This window comes from Monodon monoceros, unplaced genomic scaffold (assembly GCF_005190385.1).
Source record: "Monodon monoceros isolate NGI ecotype Baffin Bay Population unplaced genomic scaffold, NGI_Narwhal_1 Super_Scaffold_5, whole genome shotgun sequence".
NCBI lineage: Eukaryota > Metazoa > Chordata > Mammalia > Artiodactyla > Monodontidae > Monodon > Monodon monoceros.
This window is the reverse complement of record NW_021703782.1, coordinates 105,081,790-105,094,024: the sequence shown is the minus strand read 5'-3', so window position 1 is coordinate 105,094,024 and position 12,235 is coordinate 105,081,790. Positions and strand designations below refer to the sequence as shown.

The 12,235-nt window shown below is 44.8% G+C and overlaps 1 protein-coding gene across 3 annotated transcripts in view; it reads right to left on the bottom strand.

The window, feature by feature from the left end:
* Positions 1-12,235, bottom strand: part of GARNL3 (GTPase activating Rap/RanGAP domain like 3) — a 153,915-nt gene that overhangs the window by 44,160 nt on the left and 97,520 nt on the right. For all 3 annotated transcript variants that reach the window (XM_029203628.1, XM_029203629.1, XM_029203630.1), the window contains 4 exons: positions 10,542-10,568; positions 4,583-4,658; positions 3,807-3,905; positions 2,651-2,754 (listed from right to left, as the gene is read on the bottom strand). In XM_029203628.1, the coding sequence (XP_029059461.1) occupies positions 2,651-2,754; positions 3,807-3,905; positions 4,583-4,658; positions 10,542-10,568 (306 nt within the window). The remainder of the gene's footprint in view (positions 1-2,650; positions 2,755-3,806; positions 3,906-4,582; positions 4,659-10,541; positions 10,569-12,235) is intronic.

Genomic DNA, 12,235 nt, shown 5'->3' with positions numbered 1-12,235 from the left:
CACGGGACGTTAGGGAGAAGATGAGTCTCAGAGAGCCAAATAACTACACCCCCTCCCCTGCCCCCATTGTGGTTTGGTCTGGTGATGGAGGACAGAGATGGAGGAGTTAATTGTAGTACCAGAACCTACAAAATCTTTGTGAAAGCTTGTTTCTTTACATCAGATTTGGGAATGTGGCTTGGACTGTTCCACTAGCATTCTAGATGCTAGGAGGTCAAAAAGCCACCAAGATTTTATGAGCCACGTTGGCCTCTGACTTTTTTTTTTTTTTTTTTTACAGTACGCAGGCCTCTCACTGTTGTGGCCTCTCCCATCGCAGAGCACAGGCTCCAGACGCGCAGGCTCAGCGGCCATGGCTCACGGGCCCAGCTGCTCCGCGGCATGTGGGATCTTCCCGGACCGGGGCACGAACCCGCGTCCCCTGCATCGGCAGGTGGACTCCCAACCACTGCACCACCAGGGAAGCCCTGGCCTCTGACTTTTGACCATTACCCTAGGCCCCCAAGAAACCATGACAGGTTCAGAAGGAGGCTTGCAGTTAGTGGTCCTTCTCTGCTCTCCCACAATCAGGCACCAATAAGGTTCACTGTCACTGTGCATTTCTTTGACTCTTCCCACCTGCTTTATCTTCCTGGTAATAGAGACAAGTTTTCTACTTGTGATTTTCTTCATATCTACTGATGCTGGGCAAGTGGAGGGCACTAGCACTACCCGTGGAGCTGGCCAGGATGTTGAGCACACCAGAGTCCATCTGGGAATATTTCAGTTCTCCTGGTAAACGCGTTACATCTTAATATGCTAACAGCCCCCTCAAAAAGATAAGATTAACGACTTAGGACTTCCCTGGTGGTGCAATGCTTAAGAATCTGCCTGCCAGTGCAGGGGACACGGGTTCGAGCCCTGGCCCGGGAAGATCCCACATGCTGCGGAGCAACAAAGCCCATGCACCACAACTACTGAGCCTGCGCTCTAGAGCTTGCGAGCCACAACTACTGAGCCAGCGTGCCACAACTACTGAAGCCCGTGCGCCTAGAGCCTGTGCTCCGCAACAAGAGAAGCCACCGCAACGAGAAGCCCACACGCCTCAATGAAGAGTAGCCCCGGCTTGCCGCAACTAGAGAAAGCCCGTGCACAGCAACGAGGACCCAACACAGCCAAAAACAAATTAAATTAAAAGAAAAAAGATTAAAGACTTGGGTTGGGTGAAGGTTGAACTGTCACATTGCTTCCTCCTGTCTCTGGCTAATGCCCTTATCTGTCACAGGACATGGGCAATGTTGGTGAATGTACAGGGCTGAAAATGTCGGACAGAGTTGGGGGAGGAGGAGGATTGTAAAATACTTCAGTGGAAGTTTTTCGCTATTATTGTTGAGATGTAAGAGGTCAACACAATTCATGATGATTGGGAAGGCCAGCTTGGTCTCTCTTCTCCACGTGATCCCAAGATCCTAAGAGCTTCAGCTCCTAAGAGGTAGAGACAGCCTGGTAGCACTAACATAGGTCACCTCAACCACATGAGGGAAGACGCCTTGCAGAAAGTAACTCTTAGCCACTTAAGCAGGTTTCCTGGGCTGAGGCACTTCCTGCTTCTGCCTGTCCTTTACCAGTTAGCCTTCTAAAATCAGATCAAGCTTAAAACCTCCAATGGGTCTCCACTGCCTATAAGACAATTCACCAGCTCCTTATTCCAGGCCCCAAACCACCAGACAGAACGAGCTCTTCCTGACCTCCCCTCAACCCCCACCATGTCCCCAAAGCACCGCTATGTCTCAAGACAACACCGCCATGTTTTAGCCCAATGATCTGCATTGTGTCTTTCCCCCTCACTGAAGTCTTACTGAAATATGGATTATAAGTGTTCAGAAAAAAGCCCTTTTAGCCCATCACATACCCTCTCTAGGTTCGTATTTTTCACAAATCTTTGCTGAACAACGGTCCATTCATGTTTGTGATATTTACTTATACAGATGCCTTCAGTGTGTAAAAAAAGGGACGAGAATCTAATAAAAAGGTAAATGGAACCCCCCAAATCCTTCAAAAACCAGCAGCATGTATCATTGTTATATCTAGATTTCATCAAACTGGTAAGTTTTCTCCTGGAAATGGCTAATCTCTGGGGTGGGTGAGGAGTGTTCTCAGGTAGTTTTTTCCCCGATAGGGCACAGGCCATGTAGATGCTCAGTGTTAACCTCCTGCACTAACCTGAAAAAACACTTGCAACCATTCCTCAGGAAACATAGTGTTACATCTTGGAAAAATCTCATTCTGACAAGACACAAGGCACATGGACAGAAGTCACAGAGAAAAGGCCACGTATATGCAAGATAGTCCCTCAGGAGTGTAGAAAACCACACTCACACAAAGGCGCACGCACACACACACACACATCCACACACACACACACACACATCCACACAGACGTGTACACGCACCACTGCCTCTGATCCTTTATTTCCTGATCAGTGAGGGTAGTTCTTCCTACGGCTTGTTGAAAGTTCAAATAAACAGACTGTAACAACATCCCCAAAATTGGTGCCTGAAGTTCAGCTCATGTATTAACATCCATAGTCTCTAATTCTATGAAGTCACAGCTATGCTTTCTCCACACTGAGGTCACTGACTATTGAATGGTTTGCGTGTTCACACGTACCTGCTGTTTGTTCTCTTTGGAATATGGCAACATGGTAGAAACATGAAACATGATCTCATGCCCTTGGTAGATGGTATAAACAGAATGAATCCCTGTGGTGTCATCTGTAAAATACAATATACATTTAGTGAGCACAGAGAATTCTGAGGCCGTAAGGAAATAGTCTTTATTTGCAGACTAGAGGAATACAGCAGTTAGTACATCCCAAAGATCCTATGATCATCCACCTGAGTGGAAGCAACAGTATGGAACCCCCTCCAACTGATGCAAGGCTCCTGCCCACACGGGGGGACCTCTTCACCCGCCTCTAAGCTCGCTTGCTGTCTGATTCATGCCTTGCCTTGGAGCAGAGATCATGAGAAGTCTGGGCTCAAAAGGAGAGTATGTTACAGTTCCTTGCCTTCTAGCACTGCTGGTGCTCAGGACAAAATGAACACAAGATGACATACACACAGCTGTCATGTCCATAAAACAAAAGGAACTATGTCCCTGGCAGCACTGTACAGTGATTCAAAGCATGCGCTTTGGAGTTAGACTTGGGTTCGAGTTCTCATTAGCTAGGTTCCTTTTGACACGTTACCTTGCCTTCTCTGAGCCTCAGTCTCTTAATTTGAAAATGGGGATGAAAACAGTGTCTAATTGCTAGGGATGTCTATCAGATCACACTGGGGAAGGGTGGTGAGGATGATGGACTTGCAGGTACTCCAGGAGTCACCACAGGCACACAGAGCTCATCAGGGGGGCAGGAGCAGGGGGGAGCTGAGGCCTGACAACTGGGACCGAATACTTCATCTCTGCATCTGCCAGTTAAGTTACTCACAGGGCAGCTCTCACAAATCGCCTAACCTTTCTGTATTCAGAATCTGTGACATGACTCCAACGTGGGCGAGATGGGGCCCCCAGAGGGTCAGGGTACCTGATTTGAAGCCTATCAAATTTAGGCTAAATGAGCCTCATGTCACCTGCCTGGCTTACATCAAGGACTGGCCGTGAAGAGCAAATAAAATGACAGAGGTAAAAGTACAGGAAAAAAACTAGAAATGCTGTACAGTTATGACATAGCGTACCCCACCTTGGGTACAAATTCAAATTCAGATGAGGCTGACTAACAAAAGTTATACAAATCACAGCAGAATGGATCAGGAGGCAACCTTACTTTTGGTGTCCAGACCTCCACGGTAGCCTGTCCAGCCCTTGAGAGTGATTGTGTCACCCAGGAGATTTAAAAATTTTTGAAAAGCGTCACTTCCGATTTCTGTAAGAAGAGGTCAAATGTGAAGAAAGTACAGTGTCCACAAGTCCCCGTTTTCTAACTATGCAGTGAAATCACTTGAAAATTAACTAGGCTCCGCTGACATGTGCAGCAGGCAAACAGAATGAGAAATCGTGCTTCCCTCTTCTTGGAGACTGTACAGGAGGGTCACAGTTCCCAGAAGCCGAGGAAAGGAGAACTACAGAATTAGACTAACCAAACTGAGCGCTGCCAGACTGGGGTCACAAGGGTCTAGTGTTGCAAAATGCAAACATCATTACTGCTCCCATTGATAAGAAACAGGTCCTTAATATGAAAAGTGTGAAATAACAGGAAATAGGACCATTCTGTAATTCTCTCAAGCATAAAAATCCCAGAGAAAAGTCGCCCCTTTGCTCCTGAGATTATGTAGAATGAAATTCTTCAAATCCCCATGTAATTTTCCAGGTAGACTGTATCCCTGGTGCCAGTAATTTGGTGACCAATAAATATTTGCCAGATGAAGGAAACTGGGCAACTTCTTTCCTATAAAATTTACCCTGAAAATTCACCCTTCAACTTCATAAAACTACTGGCTGTTTCTTTGCATTAAAAACTCCAACGCAACAGGCAAGTTCAGCTGGGATCATCTAAATTGCAATGAGGCTGGGGCCGGGTGTCAGAAGAAAGGAGACACTCACCATTGCTGAACATGTCATCATCAGTGAGCTGCCCATCTTTGGCAAAAAGAACCCCAAACTTGAAATTCACAGAGCCCTTACAATGAGACAACAAAAGGTGCTGAATTTAATTTTCTCATCAAAGCATACACAGTTATGAGATGTGCTAGTCGTTATTCAGGAATACTACAGTGACCTGAATGACTACCTGGTGGATTGCTTCCTCCCCTCCATCTCAATTCTGACCAATATTAACAACAATCATTCCTTGATTTTCATAGCTTACAGAGGAAACTGTGCTTTTCTGTGAGTTCATTTGAAATTTCACTACTAATAGCGTCTGCAGGATACCAGGTCCATTCTGCAGCAAAACAGTCCTCAAAATAAATAGCCCACAGGAACTCACAGGACTGGCACCATCCTCTGATCAGCCCAGCAGCAGCAGTCTGGAACCTGGAGAGCTCAGTGTAATTCAAAATTTAACACAACAATCTGAGGCTGATATCTCGAGGACTCTTTTAGAAATAGAACTGGCAACTGTAGGCAACGTATTCTAAAAGCTCAGTTAACCCAATTCCTAAAGCTATTTAATCTCAAGAAGTCATAAAACAGATGTGGGGAGAAAAAGGCAATCAAGAAGTAGTTAGTACAAATGTTCAGTCTACTATCCTCAACTTTAAATGCTGGGTTAAAATCAGACTCTGTGGGAATGATAAATACCAAATGCAAGATAACAGCTTCCACAGGGAAGAGAGAGGAATGGGATCAGGGAGCTCAACTGTATTTTTAATATATATATATATTTTCTTAAATTGGGTAATAGGGTTATAGGTCTTCATTATATTGTTGTCTATACATTTTTGTGTGCCTGAAGTATTTCATAATTTAAAAAACTCTGAGGTTGGAAAAGAATCAACCCTTGCAAGGCTGTTTGATGGGGGAATTCTCAGGGGTCAGTTAAGGGGCAAAGAACAAAGGTGATTAAAACATTGCCAGTGGGTCAGAGCGGGGAATCAAGGCAGAATGCCTGAATTCAGGACAGCTGGATCTGGGAGAATTAAGACTGAAAATCCAAAGGTCTACGGCTGTACTTCTAAACATTCTTCTGCCCCCAATACACCTGAGGGACAGATGCATACCCATCAGTAGTAGTAATTTTCTATCTGGTGGTTTCCTCTACGGAGTGAGGAAGAGGGAGGCGGCTCCCAGGCTGTTTCCTCCACCCGGGGCTCCTCCACAGCTCCTTCTACAGAAGCTCTTGCCCACCATGCGGGTCTCAACTCAAACGTCAATTTCCAGAGAGGCCTTCCCTGATCTCCCAACACACTCCCACATTGTTATTCTCCGTCCCGGCAGCTTATTTATTTTCTTAATAGCACTATTCACACTCTGTAATTCTTTTTATTGAGCTTGCATATTTGTCCGTTTCTCCCACTAGAACTTAAGTCCTGTGAAGGAGGGAAGGTATACATCTTACTTTCCGTGGAATCTCCAGGACCCGCCACTGTGCTGGGTATATTGGAGAGGGTTAATAAATATTCATGGCATAATTGTATGCGTAATAAATGAGAAAAGAAACACAAGTGGTCAGATACAACTTATTTTTCACAAGCTGCTTCCAAATGATCACCTCTTCATCACAAACCCATTTTTGGTAAATTTCCTGGGATTTTGTCAAGGATTTCTGTCCACTTCAGGGTTCTATGCTTTTTGTAGCTCTTCTTTCTCTCCTTTGGGAATGTGACAGCAATCACATGTCTCTAAGACTCTGACACCGCTTCCATTCTCAGTAGTCCCTTAACAAGCACCTACAGTAGTTCGGGGTCTGACAGATGACCCTCTTAGAATAACAGTGCAGAGACTAAAGCAGTGGTTCTCAAACTTGACCAGGCATCAGCATCACCTGGAAGGCTTGTTAAAATAAAGATTGCTGGCCCCGTTCCCAGGGTCTCCAATTCCACAGGTCTGGGGTAGCGTCCAAGAATTTGTATTTCTGATAAGTCCGCAGGTGACATTGATGCTGCGGCCCAGGGACCCCACTTTGAGAACCACAGGACTAGAGGAACCAACCAGCAGACGGTCAGGAGGCCCAGGATCAGGTCCAGCTGAGCTGACAGCTAGCAAGCCAAGGGCAGAAAGACTGGGTCAGTGACAAGAGCGATGAGCCATAAGCCATGAACTAACAGCCTGTTAGAACCAGAAGGGACCCTCTGGTCCACTGAATCCATAGCTTTCATTTTACAGAAAGGACAACTGAAGCCCAGGGAAGACTAGACTTGCCCAAGGCTGGTACTAAGTGGATGGCAGGACTGGGGCTGGAAGTCCGGTCTCCTGACTTTCGATCCAGTGCTCTTTCCAACACAGTGGCAGCGTCTTCTCAGGATGGTTTTGAGTTGAGCGAAGCTAAAAGTTACAAGCAGAAATGGGACCCACTGCTGCCTGATCACTGGCTGAAGCTTTAAAAAGCTTTGTTGGGGCAGCTCTGTGACTGGCATCAGTACCCTTGCTGAGGGTACTCACCCACTTCATCGGGAGGCTTCAGAAAGACTGGTGTTGCAAGGCCTTGATATGTACTTGAAATTCCTTATGGGGTCTCGTTTTGGTAATTTTGTTTCCCGGGCTTCACAAATGATGTCAATGAAGAACAGTTTTCTCCTATCTTCAGAAATCAAGGCATCGCTGAACAGATGCATTATATTTTTTGAGGAGATAGTTTTTAGGAGGGGCTATTTGAGGAGGGCATCATTTGATTTGGGGCTACCTGACCACCACGGGTCATATTTTAACGAAGTGTTGAGCCTAACGTCATCAGTGCTTCATGAGGCTGGCTGCCACTTGGGGGATGGGAGGGAGTGCTCAAAGTCCCAAGACCACACCTGGGCCCCTGGAGAGAGGTGACTGGTGGAGGGAATCTGTGGGAACTGGTTTTCTTGGAACTTCAGTCCTGCTCAGACACTCACCATAGAGATGAGGTCATATTTGTAATGCCCACTTGTATGGGACTTTAAATTTTTAAGTTCTAAATTTCCTGAGACAAAACTCAACATGATTATCGTCAACGTATAGTCACATTCTTGGGAATTAATAGTATGCTAGGAATTATATTTCTTCTGAAGAAAGTGAAGTATACGGGGGAGACTAATGTCCCATTGATTCCAGAAGACTATTTTGGAATCAAGAAATGATGTCCTGATTCAAAACTGGACGCCCCTGGTTCCTTGTTACTCTTATTTAGGCAATGTCTCCATATTTCTGTGATTCACATGTTCCTACACATCTGTCACCCTCTCCACGTGTGTTTACTTGGGATGCCATGTTCTCTCCTGGCGGGGGCAGGGGGCGCTCTCTACACAGTGGACAAATAAAACTTAGGCTTCAGGACACCAAACAACACTTTACCAAATAGCTAACCTTTCAGAAACATCACTAGAATTGTTTACTGATTTTTCCCCGCCCGTCTTTGCAGCTGATTGTCACTATAATTGGGTGGAACTGAGATAAAGTCAAGAAGCTGGCAGGATTAGAGAAGAGTGCATTGGCCACACAGCTCTCAGAGAAGCTCTGAAGGATGCTGGCCACTGCTCACGCCTCTTCAGGTACATTGTCATGAGTGCTCTTGTTGCTTCTCGCAAATATCCCCTTAGTAAGGAAATAAAATTGAGAAATAAAGAGATCAGCTACGCCTTTGTCAAAATTTGGGAGATCCAAAGAAAAGTGTGAGAGGATGTACACCAAACAGCAAACAGTGGTTCTTCAAGGGAGGGTGGAAGTGGCGAAGTGGGGGAGCTTTCATGTTTTCCACTGATAAATTTCTGTACTGTTTGTCACAACGGGCAGGTGCATGCACTCTTGGGCGCTCAATAAATATTTGTGAATTAGCAAGTACAGTCATTTTGAGACATAAAAACTATATATAGTATAATCCTAATTTTATATAAAATATAACAAACATATATCAAAATGTGATACTATACCAATACTAGTTTCCTCTGTGATTGCAGGTGATATTTTCTTTATGCCTTTTGTGCATTTCTGTATTCTTCAAATGTTTGTCAGAAATGTGTATGACTTTTATTTTTTGCCTTTTACAAACTACACGTGGAGTTCATGGATTCTTTAGCAAAAAGCATGATTCATACATGGTGAATATGTAGATTAAAATGTAGATGTCTCCTTCTGCCCGCTCTCTGCCTCATCCCACCTTACACTTCCATGAACCTGCCCAAAGCAACTCCTGCCAACAGTCGGCGGTGAAACCTCTCAGCCTCCTTCCTTGCATTTACATCACCATGTTCAGGAATCAGCTGAGATGCCGTTACCTCAGAGAAACCCTCCCTGTTTGGTTAACGTATAAAACCTACCCCTGACCCCACATCACCTACCTTGTTTACTTTCCCCACAGCTGTTGGGGCTGTCAACAGTACCGTGTTTATGTTTGCTTATTTACTTGCTTAGTTGGTCTTAGCTCACCAGATTGTAAACTCCATGAAGAAGGGACCTTGTCTTGTTCAGCAATCCCCAATGCCTCAAGTAGTACACGGTTCACCCACAGTCAGAGTTCAGTAAACATTTGTTGAATCAATGAATGGAGGAGAGGAGTGAATGAATGAATACACATAGAAATCTGTGTTTATAAAAACAACTGGGATTATACTGTAAGTATTGCCCTGTGAATTACTTTTTTCTCAGTAAATACTATGTCGTGGAAATGTTTCCATGCCAGTAATGAGGTCTACCTCATTCTTTTTAATGGCATCATAATATTTCATAATTCATTCAATCAATACATACATAATTCACTTATTCAACCAACAAATATTTACTTTGTGTCCTCTATCTGCACAGTTCTAGGCTCTGAAGATACAGCAGTGAACAAAATTGAATAAGTCCCTGCTCTCATGGTGCTTACATTCTAATGGGGGCAACAGATAAAAACTGAATAAATGAAATCCATGTGTTAAGAAGATAAGCAAAGCAGTAAGAAGGGCAGTGGGTGAGAGGCAGGGTGTGCTGTCTTAAACAGGTGACCAGGGAAGGCCTTGCTGAGCAGAGATGCTAATCAAGTGAGGGTGTGACCCATGAGACACCTGGGAGGAGCATCCCTGCGGTGGGAAGAGCAGGCTTCCTGAGGAGGTGGAAGAAGAAGGAAGTCAGTGTGGTTAGTGCAGAGCAGAGGATGGAGAGGTGGCACCAGCCATATCACGCAGGCCTTCGTAGGGAGGACCTGGCCTGGCATGTTTGGATACTCTGTGAAAACTAGAAGAGAGGGCAAGACAGGAAGCAGGGAGAAGAGCTGGAGAGCTGCAGAGTCCAGGCAGGAGACGGTGGGGCTGGTGTCGAGGGGTTCGAGCGGTGGTGGTGGAGGCATTGAGACGTGTCCCTGGAATGTGCTGATGGATTAGATGGGGGGTGTGACAGAAGGAGAGGTGTCAAGGATGTTCCCAAGTTTGACCTGAGCAACTGGACGAATGATACTGCCATTTACCGAGAGGCACAGTGTACACACACTCCACTGATTTACTCAACTGTCTATTGATAATACTTCAGATATTTCTCTATGTTAGTTATGGACTTGGAAAACCCAACATATTTTTTTTTAAATGGGACAACAGGAAATGGAAACATGCAAATAATATGGCATTCTGTAAGTCGAGTGTGCTAATAAAGTACACTAGCTTTAACTGAATGAAAACAAAAACCTAATTCCTTACCCTGATCATGAGGTTAACATTCGAATATTTCCAAGCAGATTTAAGCAACTTGATTGTTTTTCTATCTTTACGGCTAGCTGCATAGAAAATTCTGAAATACACCCGAGAAAACATGTCAGTGGAGTCTTTTCAGTGATAAGAGATTCTCGCTGTGCAAATCCACAGAGAGGTGTGCCTGGGATAAAGGGCTGTGTTCCTGGTGAAGGGGAAGCTCATTTACAAATATGGAGGCGGAGCGGCACGACCAGGCATCTCTCGAGACTACTTACCTCTTGTTCTTCAAGAACCAGCAAGTCCTGTCAAATGAAGTTCGAAAAGTTATGTCCATGCTGAATGGTGGTCATTTTATGTTGACTTTCTGTGAAAGCCAAGCTTCAGTCTACTGACATTGACACCACTTTTCTGCCCTTCGAAGTGCTTAAAATATTCCAATTTAGCTCTACAGATTTTTATACAATACCTGGTCATTTAGGAAAGGCATATTATACCACAACTATCGGGAAACAAAGATGATGCATAGCAGTGGGAAGAAACACACAGATACCTAGGTTTCTCTAACCACTTAAAGCTAGCTTATCACATGCCGCTTCTGGGAGGATTTCGCCCGAGAAAAATGTTACACAGAAGGGCAGCAGAAACAGACAAATAATATTTTAAAACAGCATCAGCCACCTTCCCACTTTTGGTGGAAAGATGCCTTCTTTAGAGCGCAGGTGGTTTATTTTCCGTTTACCTTTTGGATCCAGTGTTTTGTAAGAACTCTTTGCCCTACACCGGAAGCCTGTTGCTCGAGCCTTCCTAAGGGAAATCTACAGACACCTGATGACAGCAGGGGAACTCCTGCTGGTAAGTTGCGCACACACCCACAGAGGATGGAGGGGAAGCTCATGAATAAAAGGGAGAGTGTGAAAGTGTCTTTTGTTTGGTGAAAGGCAGGCATAGAGCTATCATATAAGGAGGCAGAAGGTTGCTGTGTCTCGCTCTCTTGTCCTGCCTCATTTGGTGGGAGAGAGAAAGCAGATAAGAATGGCCAGGCAGGGGTGACCTCTCTGGGCAGAGGGATCTGCTCAGCAGCAAGACGCAGAAGGAAGCATCCAAAAGCCTCGTGGGTTTTGGCGCCAGTGTCTGGGGGTCCAGGCTCCAAGGAGGAAGGGATTGAGTATGATAACTGGTACAAATTAAGTAATAAGGGCACACTGGTACTGAATTTATAATTCTAATTATTTGTTTTTAAGGTGGCTATAAGGAACTACTATTAAGCACATGATGGCTTAAAGTTGCTTAAAGTTTAACCTAACACATCCATTTTTGCCTCAGTTCCTTCTGGGGTTGAGTCAGGGTACAAATACTATTTTAAAAATTAAATTAGAACAAAAGACATGGGAATTCACAATTCTATACATTTCTGGTAAGCTAAGTTGAGAGCCAGGAACTTATTATAAAAGCTAACTGTATCGTGAAGGTATGTACACAAAGATCGCTCACGCTTCCATCCATCCTTCTCATACTGCCTGAATTAGTTCCCTGAAAAGCAGATTTAAGCATGATGCTCCTTTGCTTAAAGATTCTACTGGCTCCCCGCTGTCTCCTGGATAGAGTCCAACGTGCCTCTCCAGCCTCTTCCCGTGTCACCCCACCTGGCATGCCAACTCCTCGAAGCTGAGCTCTAACACACAACTGTCACACCATTAGTGATGGCTGTGTTTATACGTTTCAAGGGGATGATTTCAAAGCGAAATTGATTGCAACTGCAAGACAAAAGTTTGGCTGACATTTTTCTGATGGACTGTTACCTAGTTCATGACTCTAAATTTTTTTTCTCCCAAGGCGGACTGCTTTCCCTTAACAGTAAGTCCTAGGACAGCTTTCGGGACATCTTCTATCCTCTGAATTTCTGAAAATGACAGACTCCCAGCCTCTATCTTAGACTGACTGCATCAGAATGTCGGGTGGGAGGTTCTCC